The 25,760-nt window shown below is 44.9% G+C and overlaps 1 protein-coding gene across 1 annotated transcript; it reads right to left on the reverse strand.

Moving 5' to 3' along the window:
• Positions 1-18,985: 18,985 nt before the first annotated feature.
• Positions 18,986-23,612, reverse strand: LOC130877395 (keratin, type I cuticular Ha3-I). The gene is made up of 7 exons (XM_057774642.1): positions 23,265-23,612; positions 22,215-22,297; positions 21,543-21,699; positions 19,902-20,063; positions 19,685-19,810; positions 19,288-19,508; positions 18,986-19,103 (listed from the first exon to the last, which is right to left on the reverse strand). Exons 1-7 carry the CDS (start codon positions 23,610-23,612, stop codon positions 18,986-18,988), a joined length of 1,215 nt encoding a protein of 404 aa, XP_057630625.1.
• Between the last annotated feature and the right edge of the window lie 2,148 nt (positions 23,613-25,760).

Raw genomic sequence — 25,760 nt, forward strand, 5'->3', positions numbered from 1 at the left:
CTCACAACCATCTGCAATTCCAGTTCCAGAGGATTCAATACTCTCTTCTGAACTCCGTGGGCATCCGATACATGAGCAGTGCACAGACATACATGCAGACCAAACACCCATATACATAAAATAAATACATCTATAAAAATAAAATAGCAATGTGAAATAAGTGGAAAGATCCAACTGCCAGCAACACAGATATAGATTTCGTGTGGTTATACAGCTTCTAGGCAACCAACTTCAGATAAAATCTTCCCTGGGGTCTTATGACTTCTCATAGTTTTCCTTACTGAATTAAACTCCTAACTTGATCGAATGCTTAGTTTCAAGGGGAAAAAAAAGAGGAAATTATGAAGAACGTCTGCCAGGATGTGGCTTACTTTGGGGCATCCCAGTGTTATCTCAGGGAATCAAATGTTTTGAGAAGAGATGAGAATCCACAGGTTAGACACCAAGTACAGATTCCGAAATGTGTGACCATTCCTGTCTCCACTAGGGATGATAATGGCTACCCCGGAGCCACGAGTCTCCACTCTCAGGAGCATAAGGGAATAGGGGTAGAGACAAGAATCTGGGCCAAATAACGGCCCCTTCCCTTTCCTTTACCTTTTCTTTGGAGAGAAGCTGGAAGCGAGACCATAGCTAAGAAAGGCGAGGCAGACTCAGGACAGGGCAAAAGAGGAACAAGAATGGGAAATGCACAACTTGGACCTAACATGGATCCCAATGTTTGACCTGATAAGGAACCTGGGCCATGAGGAACCCCTGAGCCATCACTGGGTCCAGAGTTTCTAGGCTGGTTTCACACAGCATTACCTTGTGTGGTGACTTCCCCCAAGCATTTGATTCCCTGGGATGACAGTGGGATGTTCCATACTAATGCCACATCCTGGCAGATGCTCTACCTTCCTAATGCTGCAGCCCTTTGTTTCAGTACAGCTCCTCAGGTTGTGGTGACCCCCAGCCATAAAATCATTCTTGTTGCTACCTCATAACTGTAATTTTGTTGCTGTTGTGGATTATAATGCAAATCTTTAATATGTAGAATATATGATATGCAACCCCTACAAAAGGGTTGTTGGACACCCCCAAAGGGGTCGCCACCCACAGGTTGAGAACCACTGCTCTACATCATTGCCACTTTTTTTTCTTGAAACTAGGCATTTGACTAAGTTAGGTGTTATATAAGACAGATCTCCAAATTCATGCCTCTCTTATATTAAGTCAGAATGTGAGCATTTATGAAATCATATGCTTATAATTTCCAAGGTGGGTTAGACTATCAAATTGGCATAATCTAACATTCGTTGGACCCCTTATGCACTCAATCTGAAAATGCTCACATTTTTTGGAAGATGATACCAGTGTCCAGAAGAACACCTTAATGCTAAATTGTACTCATCCCCAGATGTTCTGTTTTCTGGTCCTTGCCACAGCACTGCCCCCAAGCCTGGCACTTAAAGTGAGGCATCACACAACAAAGTTCACAGCACACACATCCTCCTATTCCTTGTTGTTTCTATGACAGGTAATGCAGTCTCAGAGTACTGATGACAATTGGGCAAGGTATAAGCGTGTTCCCCTAGTCTGTGTGTTGGAAGCATAGTCCTCACTGCAGTAATGTGAGACAATGTAGGACCTTTAAGAGGGGTGACCCTATAGGGGGTCCTTAGATCATTGAAATGTTGCCCTTCAGAAGGCAATGCTGATCTTGGGGAGTGAGTCTTCTCAAAGCTAGCTCTTTGTTTGCTTATCTATTTGTTTGTTTTTACATCCCAACCAAATCCCAACCAAAGTTTCCCCTCCCTCTGATCTTCCACATTCCTCTCCCTTCTTCCCTCTCCCCCACCCCAACCACTCCTCCTCCACTGTTTTTCTTCAGCTACAGGCAGGCATCCCATGGATATCAGTCAGCCATGGTATATCAAGTTGCAGTGGGACTAGGCACCTCCTCTTCTAAGACTGGATGAAGCAATACAGTAGGAGGAATGGGTTCCAAAAGCAGGCAACACAGTCAAAGAAAGCCCCTGCTCTCACTGTTAGGAGTCTCACACAAAGACCAAGCTATATAACTGTAACATATGTGCAGAGGGCCTAGGTCAGTCCCAGGCAGGCTCCCTGGTTGTCGGTTCGGTCTCTGAAGAATTGATAGTTATAGTTTTCCTTAGTTATGATATATATAATTTTACTATGTTAAAGTTAAAACCTTTTTATTTGAACAGAAAAGAGGAGCTGATGAGAGATTTCCTCTGTATGCTGTGAATACCATTAATGAATAAAGAAACTGCCTTGGCCTGTTGATAGGGCAAACTTAGATAGGCGGGAAAACTAAACTGAATGCTGGGAGAAAGAAAGAGAAGTTAGAGAAAAGCCATGTAGCCCTGCAGGAGACAGACGTGCTGAAACTTTGCTGGTAGGCCACAACCTGGTGGTGATACACAGATTAATGGAGATGGGTTAAATTAATATGTAAGATTTAGCTAATAAGAAGCTAGAGCTAACGGGCCAAGCAGTGATTTAATTAATACAGTTTCTGTGTGATTATTTTGGGACTGAGCAGACAGGAACTAACAAGCGGCCCTCCTTCAACATCTGTGAGCCCCTATGAGCCCAGGTTAGCTGGTTCTGTGGGTTTCTTGTGATACCCTTGACACCACTGAGCCACACGATCCTTCCTCCTCCTCTTCTGCAGGATTCCCAGAGCTCCACCTGGAACCTGCTCCCGTTTCCCTCAGTTGCTGCTTAAAGTCTCTCTGATGACAGTTGGGCTAGGCACCAATCAATGAGTATAGCAGAATATCATTAGGAATCATTTCATTGACTTTTTGTCATTCGTGTTTCGTTCTATCCTAGGTCTCTGGGTAGCTGACCTCTGGGTCCTGGTCCTGGGGTTGGGAAGGGGGGGCTGAGGTCCCTTTCAGGGTATGGAGCTCTGGCTGGGCAAGTCATTAATTGATCACTCCCACAATTTCTGTGCCATCTTTTTCCCAGAACACCTTGTAGGCTGGGACATTTTACATAGGTTGGAGGGTTTGTGCCTGAATTGCTGTCCCAATCCCTCCACTATAAGTCTTGCCTGGTTACAGTAGATGGCCGGTTCAGGATCTGTATACCCTATTGCCAAGAGTCTTAGCTAGGGTCACCCTAGTAGATTCCTGAGAGTTCCCATTGCTCTAGATTTCTAGCTCATTCCAATGATACCCCAAGATTCCAGTTGTCTCTCCCTCCATCCTCCCTCTACCTGATCCCTCCTATTCCCATCCCTATCCCTCCTCCCAGGTGCCTACCTCCATCTACTGGTAATGCCCTTCTATTTCCCCTTCACAGTGAGATTCATGCACGCCCTCCCCTTGAGCCCGCCTTGTTACTTAGCTTCTCTGGGTCTGTGGGTTGTAGCATGGTCCCCCTTTCCTTTACGACTATGAAAGCCTGAATGTGACTTGTGAATTTCCCTCTGATTTCCCACTTGGAGCTGAGCTCTCTCTCAAGGTTTACTGTCTGGAAATGTGTTCTTTCTCTCTCATTTGTTCATGCTCTCCTGGGTGCTGATGCTGACACTATGCCATCGAACATCCTGAACTGTGAATTAAATAAACTTTTTTTATAGACTTGTGACCAGCTACAGTAGCAATAAACTAATATCCAGGATGAAAAAATACAAAAAAGAATTCAGTGAAGAGTCTTCTCTGTCTGCCTTGTCCCATCGTTCAGCGTTCTGCCGCTCAGCACCACTCTCTGCTCCCACAATTACTTGACCCCTCTATGTTTCCATTTTCTCACCTGTAAACTAGAAACTATGCTAACAATAGCACCGATCTCAGAGCTGCAGTGATGAAATGAGTGGGTACATGTAACAGGCCCACAGACCTTAGCACAACTGACGCCATGATAGAAGCACCCTCCAGGCCTTGGAACCCGACACATAGGCAGCAGCTCCTGGCCAAACAAAAGCAAAGTCCATAGTTTTCAGAAAGTCCCTGAAGACTTTCTATTGACTTGAACTGTGCCCAAGAGGTCTTCCGTGGTGAATACCTCACAGCATACATGCAGTTAGAACACAGGGAACAATGGCCAGTCACATATAGTTAGATAAGCACTGGCCATTACAAATATACAATAAAGTGCTTGCGTATATGTGTGTGCACGTGTGTATGTTTGTGCATGTGTGAGTGTGTGTGTTCATAGGGATATCTTCCTCAGAACAACAATTCTTTAATTCAAGTAATTTCAAATAGAAAATCTGATGAAGAATGCAAGCCTGGAATTTAAATGACTACCCCCTGATGGAGGAAGGTCATTGGTTAATTAATAAAGAAACTGCTTGGCCTCATAGGTTAGAACATAGGTGGGTGGAGTAAACAGAACAGAATGCTGGGAGGAAGAGGAAGTAAGCTTAGATGCCAGGCCACTGCTCTCCAGGCCAGACGCGATGCAGCCAGCCGCCAGGTCAGACATGCTGAATCTTTCCCGGTAAGCGCACCTAGTGGTGCTACGCAGATTATTAGAAATGGGCTAAATTAATACGTGAGAATTAGCCTAGAAGAGGCTAGATATAATGGGCCAGGAAGTGTTTAAAAGAATACACTTTGTGTGTTGTTATTTTGGGGCATAAGCTAGCCAGGCGACCGGGAGCTGGGTGGCAGGAACACAGCCCGCAGCTCCCACTACAACCCCCTGTAACAGAATGGGTAACCTCTACACTCTCTCCAGAGTCAGCATGAAGCATGCTTCCCTCAGTCCTCTATAGCAATATGGAGGTGGGGGTCCACTTTTTCTGGGACTAGGGTAGTGGGCAGCCAAACCCCTGCACTCGATTACCCATGCCCCACAAAAAAAAAATTATCTTGGGAAAGGGAGTGCGGGCAGCAGAGGAAGAAGTGAGAGGAATGAGCTTTGGCCTAGGTAGCAGTGATAATGGCAGATGTCCAAAGATGAACCCTGAACAATAGAGAAAGGGGGTACTAGTTCTAGCGTGGACATGGGTAGGGTCAGATGAGGAGTCTCCATAAACCTTAGGTGATTAGGAACAAGGGCCCCCAAACCTAACCTAGATAAGAAGTAACTCTGTGACTTTGTGTCTCCATCACTCCAGGTGAGGACAAAATGAGCTGGGCCCCTATGAAGAGGGCTACTGCTGTATGATCTAGTGCAGGGACTACAAAGGGCCAAGTGGCGACAGAGACACAGGAAAATGCACCCCCAGATTGGTCACTTGCTGCTGAGAGGGGAACTTCTCCAAATGAAATAGATGTTCCTTAAGATCTTCTTCAAGCTCTAGAGAGGAAGAGTGGCCCCAAACAAAGATCCCAGAGGCCTGCTAAGGAAATGGAAACTCTGCAAACACAGGATGCAACTTATTGTGGCTGGAGCTCTTCCAGGAGGCAAGTGTATGTATGTGAGCTACGCCATGAGGGTGGGAGATGCTGAGACGCCTGTTTCCCTCCCAAGGCAAGGTTCTGCCTGTGCCACTAGCTACTGTACAGTGGAGGGGCTGAGGACATAGCTGGGTAGCTGGAGAAGAGCCCAGATCAGGGGAGCTGAACAAACTCTCGAGCCTCACAGGGAACCTACCTCTCTAGGGAGAGGGCAGGTCAGAGCTAGGTGTGGCCATGCCACCCTCTCTTAGGATGACTGCCAGAGGCTTCCTTCCTCTTTCTCCTGCTTTTGGTATGTCACTGGATGTCCTCTCTGGAGCTGTGGTTTTCCAAGTCTCCCCTATCATCCCCATCATTGCTCTTGGATAGAGCCAGGTGCCGGTGACTGCAGTCTGCTTACCCCTTCCAGTCCCTTTTATTGCTTTTCTCTCCGTATCAGGAGACAAGACTTGGCAGAACTGAGTGCTTAACTCCTCTGATCATTCCATTCACTGTATAAAGAAATCCTTCTTAGAATTATATTATGGTGGCAATCTACATTAACAAATTTCTTACTGAAAGACATTTAGGTTACTCCTACTATTTCCAACATTTTCCTATTGAAACCATTTTGTGGAAAATAAATGTAGTTTAAATAAGTTTACACATACCTTGATATCTCCCTGCCATAAACTCTTAGAAGAGAAATTGCTGGGTCAGTGAGTTCTCGCGCTTGTAAATTTGCATAGATGTCACCACCTCACCCTTCGTACAGGTACCAAATTACACTGGGCCCCATTCTCTTCATGCCTCACCTACACGGTGCTTGTCAAGGAATGTGACCTTCAACCTGATACAGGAAAGATAGTGAGTTTAATTTGCATGTCTAGCGTGTGTTTAAATACTGAGCTTCCTCTCTGCTGAACTGTCTCTTCCTTTCATGTCATTGGCCATCTTCCTGTTGGGTTGTGGGTCTTGTTGATGGGAATAGTTCACACAGCAGAAAAGGCACATTTCATTTGTATTTAACTGCATTCATGGACTTTTTTAACTTTCATAAGTTTTATTATATACAAAAACGTACAAGTAAAATAAATGTCACATATCAAAGTTAGCCAAACCCAACGTTTTCACATCTCAACGAACAGTTAAAACAGGCATTCTGAAGCTGGAGAGCTTTGATGTGGGAGTGTCATATCAATCTGTTGATTTCATTGGTTAAGTAATAAAGAAACTGCTTGGCCCTCATAGGTTAAAACATAGGTGGGTGGAGTAAACAGAATAGAATGCTGGGAGGAAGAGGAAGTGAGCTCAGATGCAGGGCAGCTCCTCTGAGAGACAGACGCCATGCTCTCCTCTTCAGAACAGACACAATGAAGCTCCGACCCAGGATGGACGTAGGCTAGAATCTTCCCGGTAAGCACACCTTGGGGTGCTACACACATGAATAGAAATGGGCCAAGCAGTGTTTAAAAGAATACCATTTGTGTGTCGTTATTTTGGGGCATAAGCTAGCCAGGCAGCCATGAGCCGGGCTGTGGGAAGAGGCCCACAGCTCTTACTACAGAGCTTCACACTGAATTTTGCATTTTCACCATCAAATGTATTCTTTTTATATTATTTTTAATATATTTTTCCATACAATATATTATGACTATGGTTTTCCCTCCCCCAGATCCTCCTCCCACTTCCCCACCCACCCAAATCAGGAGGATCACAAGTTTAAGTCCAGTTTGGACTACACATTTTTTTCATCATCATTCAAAGTAGCAGGCTACAGATAGGAAAAGATTTTTACACTGTATTTAAATAATTATATTCCCAGGTTGCCACATCACTTTATTATTTTTAAAATATGTATTTTTAAAATACATACATACATTTAGTGTGTATGTGTGTGTGTGTTATGTGTAGTCATAAGACAACCTTCAAGAGTTGCTTCTCTCCTCTCACCACATGGATCATGGGGATGAAACTCAATCCTCCAGGCTTGGCTAAGGACAGAGTTTTCAATCTCCTTTCTTGTCCTGCTATGTTTTCAAAGTTGGTCTCCCAAGTCACCATTTAGTTTGTTTCTAGTTTGCATGGTTGCACTTTTATACTTGATCATGTTGCATAACATGAGTTTATTCTGCTGTGCGGCAGACACTGCTTTATTAAAAAAAAAAAAACACCTTGGTTTTCGTAGTTGAAGAAATTCACACTTGAATAAAATGAGTTATCTAATTTTAAAAAGCTACTTTTGAAGTAAGCATGCCCACTGTCGGCTTTAACCAGAGAATCCTCCCTTTCCTGGGGATAGTGATGAGTATAGAGCCTCGTGGCTATACAAGAAACTGAGGATTTAGCGACAAAAGAGTGTTCAGCCTTCAAAACGATGTCCGCACCTTCCTTTCTCATGCTCAAGAAACATGGGGAAAATGTGATAGCCAGAACACACGCAAAATGTCACCCTCTGTTCAGCATACAGCCTACAGCAATTGCTATCACAAAGTTGCAGCTGGCCATGTCCACCCTGGGTCTGCAAAGAATGAGACTGGGGGCTGGAGAGATGGCTCCATGGTTTATAGCATTGGTTGCTCTTGTAGAGGACCCAGCTTCAGTTATCATCATCCACATGGAGGTTCACATCCATCAGTAACTCCAGTTCCAGATCTGACACCCTTGTCTGACCTCTGTGTGCACCACACCTGCAAGTGGTACACACACCTACATGCAGGCAAATCAGCCATACACGGAAAATAAAATAAATAAATCTTTACATTAAAAAAGAAGAAGAATGAGACTGTCAACAGTCGAGTGTGGAAGGAAGAGGGGGCCCAAGGGTTCCATCTCTCACTACTGAGCATTTGCTACTGACAGATTAAGGGAAGAGAGTTATTGCCTTCAGCTGTGTAACTGCTGGTGACCCCCCCCCCACACACACACACACACACACCAAGCTCCAATGGATTGTTCCAAGCCCGATGCTAACACAGATGATTCTGGTTAAATTAAACAGGTCACAAAACAAAACCAAAAGTCGTGAGTCTGGAAAGGGACAGGAAGGGTTAACCTGGAAAGGAGGGTGATGAAAGAGAATATGAACCCTATCACAATACATATACATGTATGAAATTGTCGAAGGATGAAATTCATCAACTACTAAAATTTTGGTTAAAAAGGGATAAGCATGCCCTCTGTTCTGGCGGCCTCTAGCGTTCATCTACTGGCATTACAATGCTTGGCATCAATAGGGTTTGCTCTTTCATTTTGTTTAGAGACACAAGATAAGTCCTGAGGCCAGGTAATAAATGGGAAAAAAAGAAAACACACACACACAAAACACACAGACACACACACACATCTGGTTTAATCTGGGAAGTGTATTAAATCATGTGCCTAAGGAACTAGTTCAATAAAGAAGGCATCCTCCTCCCATAGCCCAGGATCTGTACTGGGCAATTCATGGGTAGGATTTGCCTGTGTGTGTGTTGTTTAAGATCTACAATTAGTGTTGTTTTGTTGTGGTCATGGTAGTGGTGGTGGTGGCCATAGTGGTGATGGTGGACATGATGGTGGTGGTGGTCGTCGTGGTGCTGGTCGTGGCCATGGTGGTTGGTCATGATAGTCTTAGAGGTGTTCTTTCTTAGGTTTTGTTCTTTATTGCTTTTTGTAAATCCTTCATACTAGGCAAGCATCTAATCACAGTGCCTCCTCAGGCCATCTCACTTTGTATATAAGTAAACTAAGGCTCTTGGAGGTCAAGTACTTTAACTAGAAAATGCAAAGCTTGAGACCATATCTACCTGCTCCCGCAGTCATGTCCTTTCTTTTCAAACTTACCTACACTACAGAAATTGTCTCCTTCCCTTACGGAAGATCTTGGCAACAAAATATCCTTAAGCAATGTTTAGGTTGTTGCAAAAACACATGCATACACATGCGCGCACGCGCACACACACACACACACACGGCTATTTTATTTACTAATTTACATTGGCAGTGTGTGCATAGCATTCAATAGGTTTCTATTAAATGAACTCACAATTAAATATGACTTGTTTTTTGTATTACAGTGGAGTCAAAGGTATCAATTAGAAAATTATGGGCACTGGCAACCCTCACTCACTTACCTAATGTTAGTGTGCTCACTTAGTCTTGGATCTGGGAGCAGTGCTTTGCTATAGAATATTCTGTGCCAATAGAAATGTTCTGTTAATGGGCTATGGAGGTGGCTCGGTGGGCAAAGGAGATTCACTACCAAGCCTGACATGTACTCAGTCCCTGGGACCCACAAGATAGAAGAAGAGAACCAATTCCTGTAAGCCATCCTCTAACTTCTGCGCACAAGAGCTACCTCTCTCTCTCTCTCTCTCTCTCTCTCTCTCTCTCTCTCTCTCTCTCTCTCTCTCTCTCTCTCGACACTTGAAATGCAGCTACTGATGGAGAAGCTGAATTTGTTTTTACTTTTTTATCTTCAAGAGTTTATTTTTTTTGTTTTTTTTTTGTTTTTTTTTAAATTATTTTTATTCTTTTTTAATTAAAATTTCCACCTGTCCCCGTTCCCCATTTCCCTCCCCCTCCTCCCAAATATTGCCCCTCCCCCCACTCCCCTTTCCCTATCCCCACTCCTCTTCTCCTCCCCCCACTCCATTCCCCCTCCCTCTCGATACTGAAGAGCAGTACAAATTCCCTGCCCTGCGGGAAGACCAAGGTCCTCCCACTTCTATCTAGGTCCAGGAAGGTGATCGTCCAAACAGGCTAAGCTCCCACAAAGCCAGTTCATGTATTAGGATCGAAACCTAGTGCCATTGTCCTTGGCTTCTCATCAGCCTTCATTGTCCGCCATGTTCAGAGAGTCCAGTTTCAACCCATGCTTATTCAGTCCCAGTCCAGCTGGCCTTGGTGGGCTCCCAATAAATCAGTTCCAATGTCACAGTGGGTGGGTGCACCCCTCGTGGTCCTGACTTCCTTGCTCATGTTCTCCCTCCTTCTGCTCCTCATTTGGACCTTAAGAGCTCAGACCTTTGATGCCCTTCAATGGAGGAATGGATGAAGAAAGTGTGGAATATATACATATTAGAGTACTACTCAGCGGTAAAAAACAATGACTTCTCGAATTTTGCATGCAAATGGATGGAAATAGAAAATACTATCCTGAGTGAGGTATCCCAGACCCAAAGAGAGGAACTTGGGATGTACTCACTCATAATTGGTTTCTAGCCATAAATAAAGGACATTGCGCATATAACTTGTGATCCTAGAGAAGCTAAATAGCTAAATAAGAAAGTGAACCCAAAGAAAATCGTATAGTCATCTGCCTGGATAGGGGAAGTAGACAAGATTGCCGGGCAAAAACTGGGAACTAGCGGGTGAGGTGGCTTGGGGCTAAGGGAAAATGGGATGAGAAATGTGAGAAGGGGAGGATGGGAGGAGCTTGAGGGATTGGGATGGTTAGGATATAGGAAGGATGGATACGGGAGCAGCGAAGTATATATCCTAACTAAGGGAGCCATCTTAGGGTTGGCAAGAGACTTGACTCTAGAGGGGCTTGCAGGTGTCCAGGGAGATGTCCCCAGCTGGTACCTTGGGCAACTGAGGAGAGGGAACCTGAAATGACCCTATCCTATACTGATGAATATCTTACATATCACCTTAGAACCTGCATCTGGCGATGGATCAAGATAGAGACAGAGACTCAATTTAGAAGCTGAATTTTTATCTTTGTTTAGAGTACTACATTTTTGTTGAAATAACCACATGGAACTGGGGGCAAATGCAGAAGTTATTTCAGATTATATGATGAGCTTGGATACTTAAAATAACCCCTGTGACACAAACAACTAAATGTACTTTATCTAAATCTTTTTTAAAAAGCATCAAAGAGCAAGCAAGATAGCATGTGTATCTGACAATTATCGGGGGGGGGGGGGGAGTAAAGTGCTCAGAGGGTTGAACTGAACTTGGAGACTGCCTCTCTCACAGGGTATTTTTTTGAACTTGGAAAGCTTGAATTTCAACTTTAATGACCTTTCAGTGAGGTAGAAACCACAAAGTCTTGGAGTCACCCTAGACAGCGACACCTCTGCAATTAAGAAACTAGATCCGCAGAGATCTACAAGAGAGCCTTGTAGAATGATGGCCAACACCTACACCAAAGAACTGTGGGGAAAGCTGTCTGATTCTTTACCTCGGTGTTCTGCAAAACTCCCTGGCCATAGAAGCCCCCAGATGGTGGTATCCGAATATACCAGCAGATATGAATGCTGATCCTTTGGCAGAGACACACCACCATTTGACTCAAGAAGTCCCGCAAATAAAGCCCCATGGAAAGCACACACAGTGGTCATTACTGCTAATCACCAAACACTCCTGTCTCTCTGGCTTTCTGAAACGTGACAGGAACGGGTTCAAATTCAGCACGCTTTGAAATCGGGTACGACCAAGTGACTTTCTTTAGCTAATAACGGGAATGGCGGTGACAAGGTTTAATTTCCAGACGAAATCTTCAGGAGCAGGTACGCCTTTCTCTTCACACTGTGAAATCAGTGTATGGAAGGAGAGAGAACTGAAAGTACTGCCAGCCTGAGTACTCCAATGAGATTCAAAAATCAAAAGCTAGCATTGGGGAATGGAGAGATGGCTCAGTGGCTAAGAGTTCTGGCTGCTTTTCTGGGGGACCTGCGTTAATTTCCCAGCATCCACATGGTTGCTCAAATCCATTTGCTAACTGTGGTCCTAAGAACTCCACCACCACCCTCTGGCGACCTCTAAGGGCACTGCACACACCAGGTACACTTGCGTGCATACAGGCAAAACACACGCATAAAATAAAAATACATATTTTTCTCCTCAGCTGCCCAAGGACCTAAGTTGGGTACATCTCTCTGAACCCCTGGGAACCCCTCTAGAGTCAAGGCTCTTGCCAACCCTAAAATGGCTCCCTTAATTAAGATATATACTTCCCTGCTCCCATATCCAACCTTCCATTATCCCAACCATCCCATTCCCCCAAGTTCTCCCTATCCTCCCCTTCTCACTTCTCTCTCCCCATGTCCCCTTTTCCCCTATCCCACCCTACCCCCAGTTTCCAAATTTTTTCCCAGCAATCTTGACTACTTCCAATATCCAGGGGGATAACTATATGCTTTTCTTTGGGTTCACCTTCTTATTTAGCTTCTCTAGGATCGCAAATTATAGGCTCACTGTCCTATATTTATGGCTAAAAACCAATTATGAGTGAATGGGTCTGGCTTACCTCACTCAGGGTAGTGTTTTCTATTTCCGTCCATTTGCATGCAAAATTCAAGAAGTCATTGTTTTTTACCGCTGAGTAGTACTCTAATGTGTATATATTCCACACTTTCTTCATCCATTCTTCCATTGAAGGGCATCTAGGTTGTTTCCAGGTTCTGGCTATTACAAATAATGCTGCTATCAACACAGTTGAACAAATACTTTTGTAGTATAATAGGGCATCTCTTGGGTATATTCCCAAGAGTGGTATTGCTGGGTCCTGGGGTAGGTTGATTCCAAATTTCCTGAGAAACCGCCACACTGCTTTCCATAGTGGTTGCACAAGTTTGCATTCCCACCAGCAATGGATGAGTGTACCCCTTACTCCACAACCTCTCCAGCAAAGGCTATCGTTGGTGTTTTTGATTTTAGCCATTCTGACAGGTGTAAGATGGTATCTCATAGTTGTTTTGATTTGCATTTCCCTGATCGCTAAGGAGATTGAGTATGACCTTAAGTGTCTTTTGGCCATTGGGAAGCTGAGGAGAGAGAGCCTGAAATGGCCCAATACTATAGCCATATTAACGAATATCTTGCGTATCACCATAGAACCTTCATCTGGCGATGGATGGAAATAGAGACAGAGACCCACATTGGAGCAATGGACTGAGCTCCCAAGGTCCAAATGAGGAACAGAAGGAGGGAGAACATGAGCAAGGAAGTCAAGACAGCGATGGGGGCACCCACCCACTGAGACAGTGGGGCTGATCTATTAGGAGATCACCAAGGCCAGCTGGACTGGCACTGAAAAAGCATGGGATAAAACAAGACTCACTGAATATGGTGGACAATGAGGGCTGCTGAGAAGCCAAGGACAATGGCACTGAGTTTTGACTCTACTGCATATACTGACTTTGTGCGAGCCTAGCCTGTTTGGATGCTCACCTTCCTAGACCTGGATGGACGGGGGAGAACCTTGGACTGACCACAGGGTAGGGAACCCTGACTGTTCTTTGGACTGGAGAGGGAGGGGGGGGGAGTGGGGACAGGGAAATGGGGGGAAGGGGAGGGAAAAGGGCGGCGGGGAGGAGGTGGAAATTTTAATTAAAAAAATTAATATAAAAAATACATATTTTTGATAATGTCGAGGACATCCCTGACTTCTACCACATTTTTGCTCCAATCTCCTCTTCTCAGAGACTAGATGATAAATAGATAGATAGATAGATAGATAGATAGATAGATAGATAGATGATAGATAGATAGATAGATAGATAGATAGATAGATAGATAGAAGATAGGTGGATGGGTGGATGGATGGATGGATAAATACATACATACGTACGTACGTACGTACATACATACATACGTACATACATTCATAAGCATTGTAGTTTTATGGTTTTATAAATAAATATATAAGTCCAAGATATTTTTTTACAACTAGGTAGATTCATGAGCAGATATTTTTGAATCTATTTGTTTAATTGGGTGCACAATTAACATAAGATTGTTTATTATCAGGTAATTTAGCCTAATGCCCACTAAAGAAAAAAGAGAACATTTCTTTGGTCACACCTGGTCTCTCTGTTAGAACCTAAACTTTTCTTTAATGCACACGTTTTATTGTTGCAGTCAGTTAAGTTAAGCCTATGTCTAACCAGAGAAGCCCCGACCTCTAGAGAGAGGATCAGTAAGGACAGGCATGAAGCTAGGTCCTGGGTGGAACCCTGAGACACACAACTTCCTGCCTCTTCCCTTACACATTTGATGAACTGGAAAAAAGAAAAAGAAAAAAAGAAAGAAAAGTTGGGCACAAATCCAGCCATTCTGTGGCCAGATCACTTAAGTTCTTAATTTCCCTTGCGGTGAGCTTCACTCAGAAGATCCCTGCAACTCCGTTCTTGGCAACGACGTTCTTTCAAAATCGAGCTCCGTGCCTAATCCTGTTGGTGTCGTGGTTGTTAACATGGGGAACCATTCCACCTTCAAAGAGCACAGTGCCAAGGTGACAAGGAGGAGGGCTTGGCCCTTTTTCATCAGGACATTCCAGGCTGAGGGTAGAGCTGATGAAGACGGCAATGGTGGGCGGGGCTGCAAATATCCGCAAAGCGAACCTTACGGTAGTCTACTCTTTCTTTCTTTTCATTATCCTTCCTGCTTCTCCAAATCCTGCCCTCCCTCCCCAATCCCTCCTCAGCCTCTTCCTCCTCCACCACCAGCACCTTTTGCTCTATTCTCCTTGTCTCCTTTTGTGCTTCCTCCTCCTTTCTCTGCTTTTTTCTTTTCTTTTTCCTTTCTTCCAGCATCAACCTCAGAGGAGAACTGAACTGATTTAAGTGCACAGGAATCAAACAGATATGACTTTTCCTTCCTTTTTGGTTTTGTTTCTGTTTACTTGTTTCTTTTTAGCTTTTATTTTGTTTCGTTCTTTGAAATAGGGTCCCAGGGTGGCCTCAAACTCCATAGCCAGAATGGACATTAATCCTCCTGCCTCCACTTTCCTGAGTGCCGGGATTACAGTGTACACACCAAGCCTATCATTTGCAAAGCTTGGACTGAGCCTCTGGCTTCATGCATGCTAAGCAAACATTCTGCGCTCTGAACTACATCCAAGCCCTATCCACTTTTCTAAAATCTTTTCCTTTGGGCCCAAATGTGTGTTGACACTCACCACGGCTTCTCAACCCGTCTCGAAACCAAGACCTCCCTTCTTCCCTCCAGTCCACATCTGTGCCTCTGCATTTCAACTCAAGATACGCTGCCTTGGGGTTAGAGCTAATTGGACCTGGACTATGTCCAAGGGCAGTCTTGGAGCTTTTGTCTTTATCACCTCCCTCGCCCCCACAGTACGCCTTTCTCAGAAGGATTTCATTCTGGGTAGGGATGGTCTACCACTTGCCACGCAACCTTCGGGAGCCACTCCCAATGGGACCCTTGGCCTCCTCTCCACCTGGTTTTGTAGCCACGGACCACACACCTCTGTTCTCCCCGTCCCCATTACTCATTTATCACACACTTTTCCTGTTGCTTTTCTTCATGTGTTTATGCATGTACGTGTGTATGTATGTTCACATGTGAGCGCATGAGAGGTACATATGCATCTGTGTTATATGCATGTGTGAGAAGGCCCAAGGTTGCTGTCTCAGGAAATGTCTTTTCCTCTTTTCCATTTTATTCTTTTGAGTACTTTTCCACTTTACTTTTTTGGGGTAGGACTTTTTTTTCATCTATTTATTTTACACCCCTGCTGCAGCCTTCCCCCACAACCTCCTTCCAAGTCCTTCCTTCCCATTTCCCTCTTCCCTCAAAGCCCTCCTTTTTCTTCTCCAACCATTTAAGAGCAAGTCTATCATGGATGTCAATAAAACATGGCATATCAAGTTGTAGTAAGGCTAAGCACCTCCACATGTGTTAAGGCTGATCAAGGAGACCCAGCATGAGAAATAGGGTCCCAAAAGCCTGTAAAAAAAGTAGAGACAGCCTCTGTCCCTGCTGTTAGGAGTCCCATAAGAGGAGCAATAGACACAACTCTAACACATATGCAAAGTGCCTAGGTCAGTCCCATGCAGACTTCCTGGTTGTCTGTCTCTGCATGTCCCTGTTAGCCCAGGTTAGTTGATTGTGTGAGCCTTCCCGTGTTGTCCTTGACCCCTATGGCTCCTGAGGTAGGGCTTCTTAGTCAAACCCATAGCTCACCAACATACAATAATCTGTGTGTATGTGTGTGTGTGTGTGTAATTTAACCGTGTAGAACTAGAGAGAGAAAGCCAATGGTAGTGGTTGCTGAGTAAGCATGAGAACTTGAATTTGGGTCCCCAGAACCCATGTAAAATGCTTGGTGCTCACCAGTAATCCCAACACTAAGAAGACAGGGATACAAGTTTCCCTGGCCATCCAACCTAGCATAATCAATGAGCTGCAGGTCCACTGAGAGACCCTGCCTCAAAATGCAAGATAAAAAATGACTGCAGAAGAAATATGACATCAACTTGCCTTTTCATGCACATGCTCACACGAGCCCCCCATACACACACACACACACACTTGCACAAGCTCACATACAAAGTACTTGTATGTGGGGTGGCAGGGAGCGGGAAGGGAGGAGGAAAACAGAAAGGTGATTATTTTCCTTTTTACAACCTAGAGAATTAAGGCTCAGAAAGGCCACATAACACATCCCGAACAGAGATATTAAGCCAGAGACACGGTTAAAAGACAAAAACTAAAGCATCATTTTGAAAGCCCAAATTTGCAGGAGTTTGGCTTACATCCTTTTAACCTTTATCCACTTTTCGATTTTCAAACATTTACATTAAAATTTGTTACACCCCAAACTTTTAGTAGCAGCACATAGAGGCCATCAGCAACCTTACTGGGCCTGCACATGAAGTTATTTGTGTCCTCACTGAATGTTCCAACCACTGTAACGCACAAGATTGAGTTTCTTATACACAGGTCTGTGGGGACCCTATAAGTCTCTTTAATCCTTACATTTCAGATGGGTGTTTATCCCTGCATGTTTTTTAAAAATGAGAGAAATTAGATATTTTAAACAAGCTTCATGGGATGCAAAATTAAAAGTCCAAGTGTGTCCCAAAAATAAATAAATAAATAAATAAATATAAAAATGAGAGAAATAGGTACCTCTACCCATACACCTGCCATGGGCTCAGATAGGAACCAGGTGAGCCTCACCCATCTGCCTGGCACACGACATTGTCAAGGTGTTAATATGAGTTTCGTAACGACCAGGGGCACGCTGCATCATGATCCTATCTTCTCAGAGTTTGAGCAATCCATGTGATTTTTGGCATCTCTTATCTGACATTCCGTTGACTGATGGGAATGTGAGTAGATGCTCAGTATCAGTGATTCCCTTTCAGAATCAAAACAAGTTGACCTGCAGCTGGCATTGCCACCACAGAATTTCCCATCTAGTTATTCTGGGAACCTATTTTTCACTCAGCCACCAAAACAATCATTTCATGGTGACGCCAGCTAAGCCATCCTTTCAACACCCCTGAGGCTTTTCTCTTCCTTGAAATAAAATGAGGGGCTGAGAAGACAGCTCAGTTGCAAAGAGCTTGCTGAGCCTGAGTTAGAGTCCCTAGCATCCACACAGAAAGCCAAATGCGCTGGTGTGTGCCTGTAAGCCCAACACTGGGGGAGGGGTGGAGGCGGGAGGATCTGTGGGACTTGCTGGCCCGCTAGACTAGTTCATTGGTGGGCTCTGGTTCAGGGATAGACCTTGTCTTGAACAAGGTGGACACTGACAGAGGAAGATGTCCAGTATCAGCTTCTGGCTTTCATATAAATATGCATATGCATGCATACACACACACAAGACACAAAAATAGATGATAGATAGATAGATAGATAGATAGATAGATAGATAGATAGATAATAGATAGATAGATAGATAGATAGATAGATAGATAGATAGATAGTCAGTCAATGGATGGACGGACGGACAGACAGACGATATAGATAGATGACTGACAGATAGATAGATAGATAGATAGATAGATAGATAGATAGATAGATAGAAACAGATAAATAGAATCAGTTCCTCCCCAGAACCAGTGAGCCCTGCCCACCCCCAGCCACTTCCCACTCTGCCCATTGCTGCCCATCACTGCTGTCACACTGGCCCCTTCATGCTCCACACTTGCAGCTTTGTTCTCACTCTTGACTTGCTGGTGCCTCTTCCTGGAATGTTCTTCCCCTCTGGATGCTTCTTCTCTATTGTTAAGTCTCAACACAAATGTTATCTACTGGCGAAACCAACTTGGACCACAGTCACTAACACCACTCAGACCTGGATCCACCTCCTCTTTCTATTCTCTTGGTGCTGATTCTGGCCAATGGGTGACATCTAAAAGAGTCTTTTTCCTTGACAGAAATCATAGGCTACACACAGGTCAGAGGAGTGAATGGATTTTTCATATAATGGGAAAACACTGGTTAATGTTGAGCAAAACAGACAATTAGGATTTCCATGTCAGAATAGAGTTTATTGGGAGGACAAATGATTTGTATTGCAACTACAAAGACAAAAAGTGGGTCAAAAAAACATTAAGTCCACTTATGCTCTGTTTCACAAGCATGGCAACCAACTCACCCACACTCAATGGAATATTTTCAAGGCACATTCCAATAAGTTTCATTAAAGTATAACATTGGGTATGTAGACACAGCCTTGTGATGGTAGACAGTCTTCGATCCTATTGTACGTTCCTTAAAAGACAGACTTCACATCTCCTGTGCTCAAGGATCAAGCCAGGAAGTGCTCTGCAGTCTGCAGCTGGACCCCAGGAACCAGTCTGTCTTTGTCCGGTGTGGTTGCTTTTTGAGGTCTTAGGATGAGCCGGAGTTAAGTTGTAACTGGTATCTTTGTCCCCCTTCTGGCAATGGTAACTCTAACGCACGAAACTGTTGCAAGGCCCACACCGAGGTCTTGTGACACAGGGGTTAGAGACGCAGGGCCCAATGGGCTTGTCACATGCGTTGGTTGTGGCACAGGGATTGCAAGGGAGCCTGGAGAAAGAAAATCATTGGAGCAAGTTAGAGCAGGGTGCATTAAACACACGGGAAGACAATGAAAAGAGTCAGAATAGTATCCAGACATGCCTTTGAATGTCTGCAAGCAGATGTTTGAAGGGATACATTCATTTTAACCAAGAAAACTCACCCCTAGAAGAGCCTTTCAGCCCATACTCACTTGCAGTCCTCGCTCTCCAGCAGGCCCCTGTACGTGTTGATCTCACACTCCAGCCTGGCCCGGATGTCCAGCAGCACCTGGTACTCCTGGTTCTGACGCTCCAGGTCAGCTCGGATCTCACCAAGCTGGGACTCCACGTTGGTGATCAGGCACTGCACCTGGGACAGCTGGGAGCTGTAGCGAGCCTCGCTCTCTGTCAGGGTGTTTTCCAGAGAGTTTCTCTGTGGGGGAGAAGACAAAGGCTGTCACACAGCTGTCCCCTCTAAAGGTCCCTGCATGGCCTTCCAAGGGAGTCACAGCCTTCAAGAGCTAGGAAGAGGGAGTGGCTCTAAAGGCATCCCAGTGACTCTGCCTCCCGACTCCACACTGCTCAGCAGCAGGTCTGGACACTACACACCAGGTTGTGCTGGGCCTGCAGCTCGATCTCCAAGGTGTTGACTGTGCGTCTCAGCTCGATGATCTCTGCCTGGCAGGACTGTAGCTGCTCTGAGCTGGACACCACCTGCTTGTTCAGTTCCTCGGTCTGCGAGAGGCAAGGACAAAGTCGGGCTCAGACCCTGCCTTAGAGTCCTAGGGGACTCAGTTCCTGGGTGACTGTGAGCTCAGATGCCCACCTGTGTGGTGAACCACTCCTCCACTTCTCTGCGGTTGGTTTCCACCAGGGCCTCGTACTGACACCTGGTCTCATTGAGCACACGGTTCAGGTCCACAGTGGGAGCAGCGTCCACCTCCACGTTGAGGCGGTCTCCAAGCTGGCAGCGCAGGGTGTTGACTTCCTGGTGGGGGAAAGGGAAAATTCATAATCTCAGAAAGGGTCTTGATGCTCTCCTTGAGAGAACGCAGTTGGACTGCTGGTGCATGCAATCATTCTGTAATTTCAATTCCCTTCCTTCCCTGCATCCTTTTCCCTATGGTCAGTTACACAATCTCCATTCCCTTCCTTCCCAGCATCCTTTTCCCTATTGCCAGTGATTGGCTGATTCTTTTTCTGCCCTTCATACTCAACATAATGCTTCTTATCTAACTGGATGTAGTCATTTCACATCAGAGCTGAGACATAGGTGAAAAACATTTAAATTCTACTCGGTAAAAGCCCAGGTTCCAAGTCTTGCTAGAATATCTCACCGTAGCCTTAAGTTTTTTAATCTTTAACCATAGACAAAGTCTAACTACAAAGAAAATAAAGAATATTTGCTTCAAAACCTGTCAACCTTGGATAAAAAAGCCTTAACTCGCAACGTGTTGGTCCTGCCAGTTTGAATTTTCCTGAAGGAAGTAGACATCTATACATTTTTCTACTGATCTCTTCATGGAGCCAACAGAACTTGGTACCGACCTTACAGAGCCATGAAACAGACTTAACCTGTATCTCATCTTTACTACTGCCATATAACTTCTAGAAGCTTCTAGAGCAGTTGTTCCTAATTGTCTTAATGCTGAGACCCTTTAATACAATTCCTCATGTTTTGGTGACCCCCAACCATAAAATTATTTTTGTTGCTACTTCATAACTGTAATTTTGTTACTGTTATGAATTGAAATATACATGGTCTTAGGTGACCCCTGTGAAACATCCTTCGACCCTCCCCAAAGGGGTCACGACCCACAGGTTGGGAACCACTGTTCTAGAATCTTTATAAACTCTTTATCTTTTTTTGAAAAAAGAATGACTTCAGAGGCTCAGTGCATGTACAAATTTGGTGCATGACAAGCTCTTGGTGAGTGTTAGCTGTCACCACATGCACGTTCCGGGATTTATACTTTGCACATATCTGCTTCCTGTGTGCCAGTGACCTGTGTGTATTGGGGAGCATTTTACCCCATGTTTCTGCCAAGAAACACAAAGAGCAGAAAGGGTTTTGGATGGGAATGAAGAGCTGTGGTTTGAGGCTAGCTCAGCCCTCTTGTTGGGTGGCCCTAAGTTACAAAACGGAAAATCTTAGTGGCGTCCACATATGCTCTCACCTGGGAGGGACAGAGGCTACAGCAGCTGCCTTGACTCTGACCTTTCCTCGGTCCTGACTGAGCTAGCCAACTTCCTTTATTCTTGTTCCTGCCTCTAGCAGAAAATCCTAATCTCCTATCACGATTTTTTTTTTTTTTTTAGATTACTCATTCTCTACAAATTCTTTTTTGTTTAGAGAACAGCTTTCTGGGCTAATTGAGGTTCAACCCACAGCCCCTCCCACAGCCTGTGGCAGTCAGAAACATGTCCTAGCCAGTTTGACCGTGTACTTCACTTTGGGAAACTTCACCTGCTCATGGTTCTGCTTGAGACACAGCAGCTCCTCCTTCAGGGACTCCACCTGTGCCTCCAGGTCAGACTTGCACAGGGTCAGCTCGTCCAGGATTCTGCGCAGGCCATTGATGTCCGACTCCACCAGCTGCCGCAGGGACAGCTCGGTCTCATACCTGCAATTACGGGAGAATTAGGGACAGACTGGGTAGGAATGTGCCTGGCCTCGACTCTGCTTTGTTTTGGCTTGGTTTGGTTTGATTTGGTTTGGTTTGTTGGCTAACTAGGAATTAAGGATGCTGGTTTTTACAACCACCCCTTCCACTTAAGTAAGCCGTAGTTCCTGAAGGGAAAAGCACCGCAATTGCTTCCACAAAGCCAATGAATCGAAGGAGATAAGAACTTATAAATTTCGAGGCTTCCAGAAGGAATGCACCTCCCACATTCTCATTGAGTTCTGTGCACGGTAGGAGACCATGCTATCCCAGACACACAGTTCAGTGGAGTTGAGGTTTGGGGTGGAAACACTAATCTACAATGGGGAAGAGGAGGGAGTTCGGATCTAAGGGAAAGGCCTAGGGGAAATCTTGGTCAGTATTTGCCTGTGTGGACAACAAACTAAGGGGAAGGAGAGAAAGGAAATGGAAAACACAAGCAACAATGCCTGCCCCTTCCACCTCCGCCCACTCACTTGGTCCTGAAGTCATCAGAGGCCAGCTTGGCATTGTCGATTTGCACCACCAGCCTGGCGTTCTCAGATTTGCCACACAAGATCTAGAAGTTATAAAGGGTAATAAAATGAGCTTGGTTCTTTTCATCGCCAGAAATCCTGTTGATTTGTTTATATGGAAACATCAGAATTTAAAAAAAAAATCATGGTATATCCTGTATCTATTAAAAGTTATCCTTGTACAACAGATGCTCAAAAAATATCTGAGGGACTGAATCTGAAGACAGACATGGAAATACACCAAGAAACATTAGCATATGGTCTTCCTTCCCTTTCTTAATAAACAATAACGAGAAGCTGATTTTTAAAACTCTATTCACATTTGTGAAAAACAGCTGCTATTCGGTTGGCATAGCTCTAAGAGCAAAAAAAAAAAATCACACTATGTAAGAAACTTTCCATCAAATGAACAAGATAAACACAAAGCAGCAGGGGTAGGGGCCTAGGCAAGGGAGGTTGTTCCAGTCTTGTGGCCATCCTGGATGGCTTGGTACCATTTCTATCTAGTGTCCTATCTTTCTAGGTTTAGCCAAATACACTAGTTCTCCACTGGATGCTGTGCACCAAGGAAACTCAGGGGTGTCCAGGTCAAAACAATGGGGAGAGATTATAAGGTGTTCCGATGAGGAGGGCAACCAGAGGTCAGAACATCCACACACTCAGTTAAGGGAGGAAAACATGGTCCTTTCTACTTGGTGGCTTCCTTCTTGGGCTCAGTTTTTTTCTCTTACCTCAAGGGAATATTTTCAAAGCTCAGAAGCACCCAGAGGCCACTCTTAATAATAGTTGGGAGTTATCTAAACTTCTATAGCTCCATCTCATCTAATTTATGCCAAGATTCAAAACTAACAGTTTCCAGTATGAAAATAGATGAGTCCTCCAGAAAGATGTTTAAGAAACTGGAAATATGGGTATCAAATTTTCCCACCATAACAAGAGCTCAAGTCATTTCTGTGTCTCAAATATTCTGACAACTTCCTGTTAGGGATACTATGATGCCCATCCCCTCACCTTCTGCTGCAGCTCCTCGATGGTCCTGAAGTAGGCCTGGTAGGCAGGGCACACCAGAGGGTCCTGCTGCTGGTTCCTCTCCTGGATCTGACTTTCCAGTTCTGCATTCTCTCTCTCCAGCTGCCGCACCTTCTCCAGGTAGCTGGCCAGGCGGTCATTCAGGAACTGCATGGTCTCCTTCTCGTTGCCATTGAAGGAGCCCTCACAGAACCAATTGCAGTTGCCAATATTGGCAGGGATGTTGCAGGCCCCGGGCAGGGTGCAGCTATGGCAGCTGTTGGGTATACAGGGCCGGGAGGAGCAGCTGGTGCGGCAGCTCATGGCAGGCAGGCAGCAGTTGTACAGCATGGTGCTGGAGGGAGTGAGGTGCCTGGCTGAAGACACAGAGTGGATTCTTCAAGCCTCAGAGCTGTGGGTGTCCTTCCTCTGGTGAGAATTTATACTCACTCCGAAGAGGGTGTGGACATATAGGGCAGTCCCTTTTTTTTCCTTTGGCTTTGCTCATTTAGTGATGGTCAAAGGCTTCCCCATGCATTTGTTATGCTTCTCAGAAGATTCCCTCACCTCATAAAAGACTTTACTCGGGCTTCTCCCTCAGTCAGGACTCCTCTGCCATGCTGTACATCATGAGGTAAGAGCTTCGTGGTAGGACTTCAAAGGACAAGACTCATGAAAGGCCCGGCCCTCATTAATAACCTGTGGCAGGTGGAGGGACAGTGTCGCCACTCCACGAGCACCCTGACACTTCAGTGAGCCTCTGGCTCTGCTTGCTGAAACAGAGAAACAGGACCCTTCCTAGGTCCAATTTCCAAATGTCAGGTTCACAGTTCTTAAAGAGAGGACCAGGTGCTAAAACAGCCAAGCTTCTTGTGACATGGATTCTAGACACTTCCACCAACCAAATTACGTTTAGGCCCCGGATCACGGCTTGGCTCAGCCAGGGCACTAGAGTGGAAGGCGGACTAGTGATACTGACAAGAGGGTATTCACATTTGTTGGAAGCCTGTACAGTTCCCAGACAACGCTGGCATTTCTCACAAATCTTAGACCTTGGCACCCTCTACACAGGTCTTCAAGGCAAATGATAACATCCTCATTCTACAATGGTAAACCAAAGTATAGAAGGTAGGAGATCGGGTTATGCGGCTGTGTATTTAACATCAGTTTTTATTCTTTTCATCATTTCTCACTACTGTTATACCGACAGCCCACTTCCCTTTGGAACCTCTTCTCTGAGCTCTCCTCTTGCTTCACCTAAGCATGACATTGTCCTGACCTGTGTGTTTATCTCTCTCTATCACTCTGTTTGAACTCCTGAAGGAAAGGATAAGGCTCGACTCATCTTTGAGCCCCAGTTCTAAGACCTTGCCACATGAGGGACATATTGAGTGAGTAGGGGTCAAATAGATGAAGACACAAATAGGAAGCAATAAGCCAAGGCATGAAGCAATGAGTAACATATGCAAGGTTTGCCAATTGGGGAGAGCAAGCGTCATCAGGATCGGGGGATCACAGACATGGATCTGTGCTGGGGTAAAGCATGGTGTGGTGTCAAAGAAACAGAGAAGGTAAAAGGGGGACATGTGGGTGGGATTTGGTGCATACACAATAACTTAGCAGGGAAATCCAGCATGGAGGATGACCTTGAGCAAGTCTAGGTGTCAGTGAAAGGAAATGATAGAAAAATAAAGCTGTCTATAGATGCTACAGCCATATGCCACCAGTCTTCTGTGGAGGAGCTAAGGGTTTGGACCATCCTGGTATCTATGCCCTGTAGTGTGATTAAAGTTTTGAGACACCATTTCCACAAATGTTTGCCAGTTTTAGAAAGAGAAGGAAAAGGATAGATACAGACAGACCAGCAAGAAGATTATTATGCCAGTCCAGGAAAGCAGCAATAAGGGAGTCAAAGCAGTAGAAGGATAGAGTGAAGGGTAGGGGTGATAATCACAGATATGTTAATGACTGGGGCGCAGGTGTGAGAGTTATAAAAATGGACAAAGGGAAAAAGTATAAAGAGAAGATAAATAACTGAGGACCGAACTTTGGAAATTTCAGAGAAACAGAGAAAGGGTGAGAAACAACCTAGGGGATGAGTTTACAGCATCCCAGATGAACAAGGAAGAAAGATTATCAAAGATGAGGCCGTGCAGACTGGAAAGATGGGTGTCAGTAATGTGCTTACCACACAAGCATAAAGATATGAATTTAGATCCCCTGCACCCGCATCTGCAGCTGGACACAGAGGCACACAGCTGCAATCCCAACACTGGGAAGATGAACGCAGATGATCTCCAAGGCTCTCAGGACAGCTAGCCTAGCCAGTTAGTGAGTTCAAGGTTCAGTGACTTCGTGTCAAACACTGAAGTGGAGAAGAGTTGAGGAAGACACCCAGTGTCAACCTCTGGTCCATTCAGAGAGAGACAAGGACAGAGACAGAGAGACAGAGAGAGAATGCATTGCGTGAGAACTGCCAAATACATCCGTAAGATCATG

This window comes from Chionomys nivalis, chromosome 7, assembly GCF_950005125.1.
Source record: "Chionomys nivalis chromosome 7, mChiNiv1.1, whole genome shotgun sequence".
In the NCBI taxonomy this organism is placed as follows: domain Eukaryota; kingdom Metazoa; phylum Chordata; class Mammalia; order Rodentia; family Cricetidae; genus Chionomys; species Chionomys nivalis.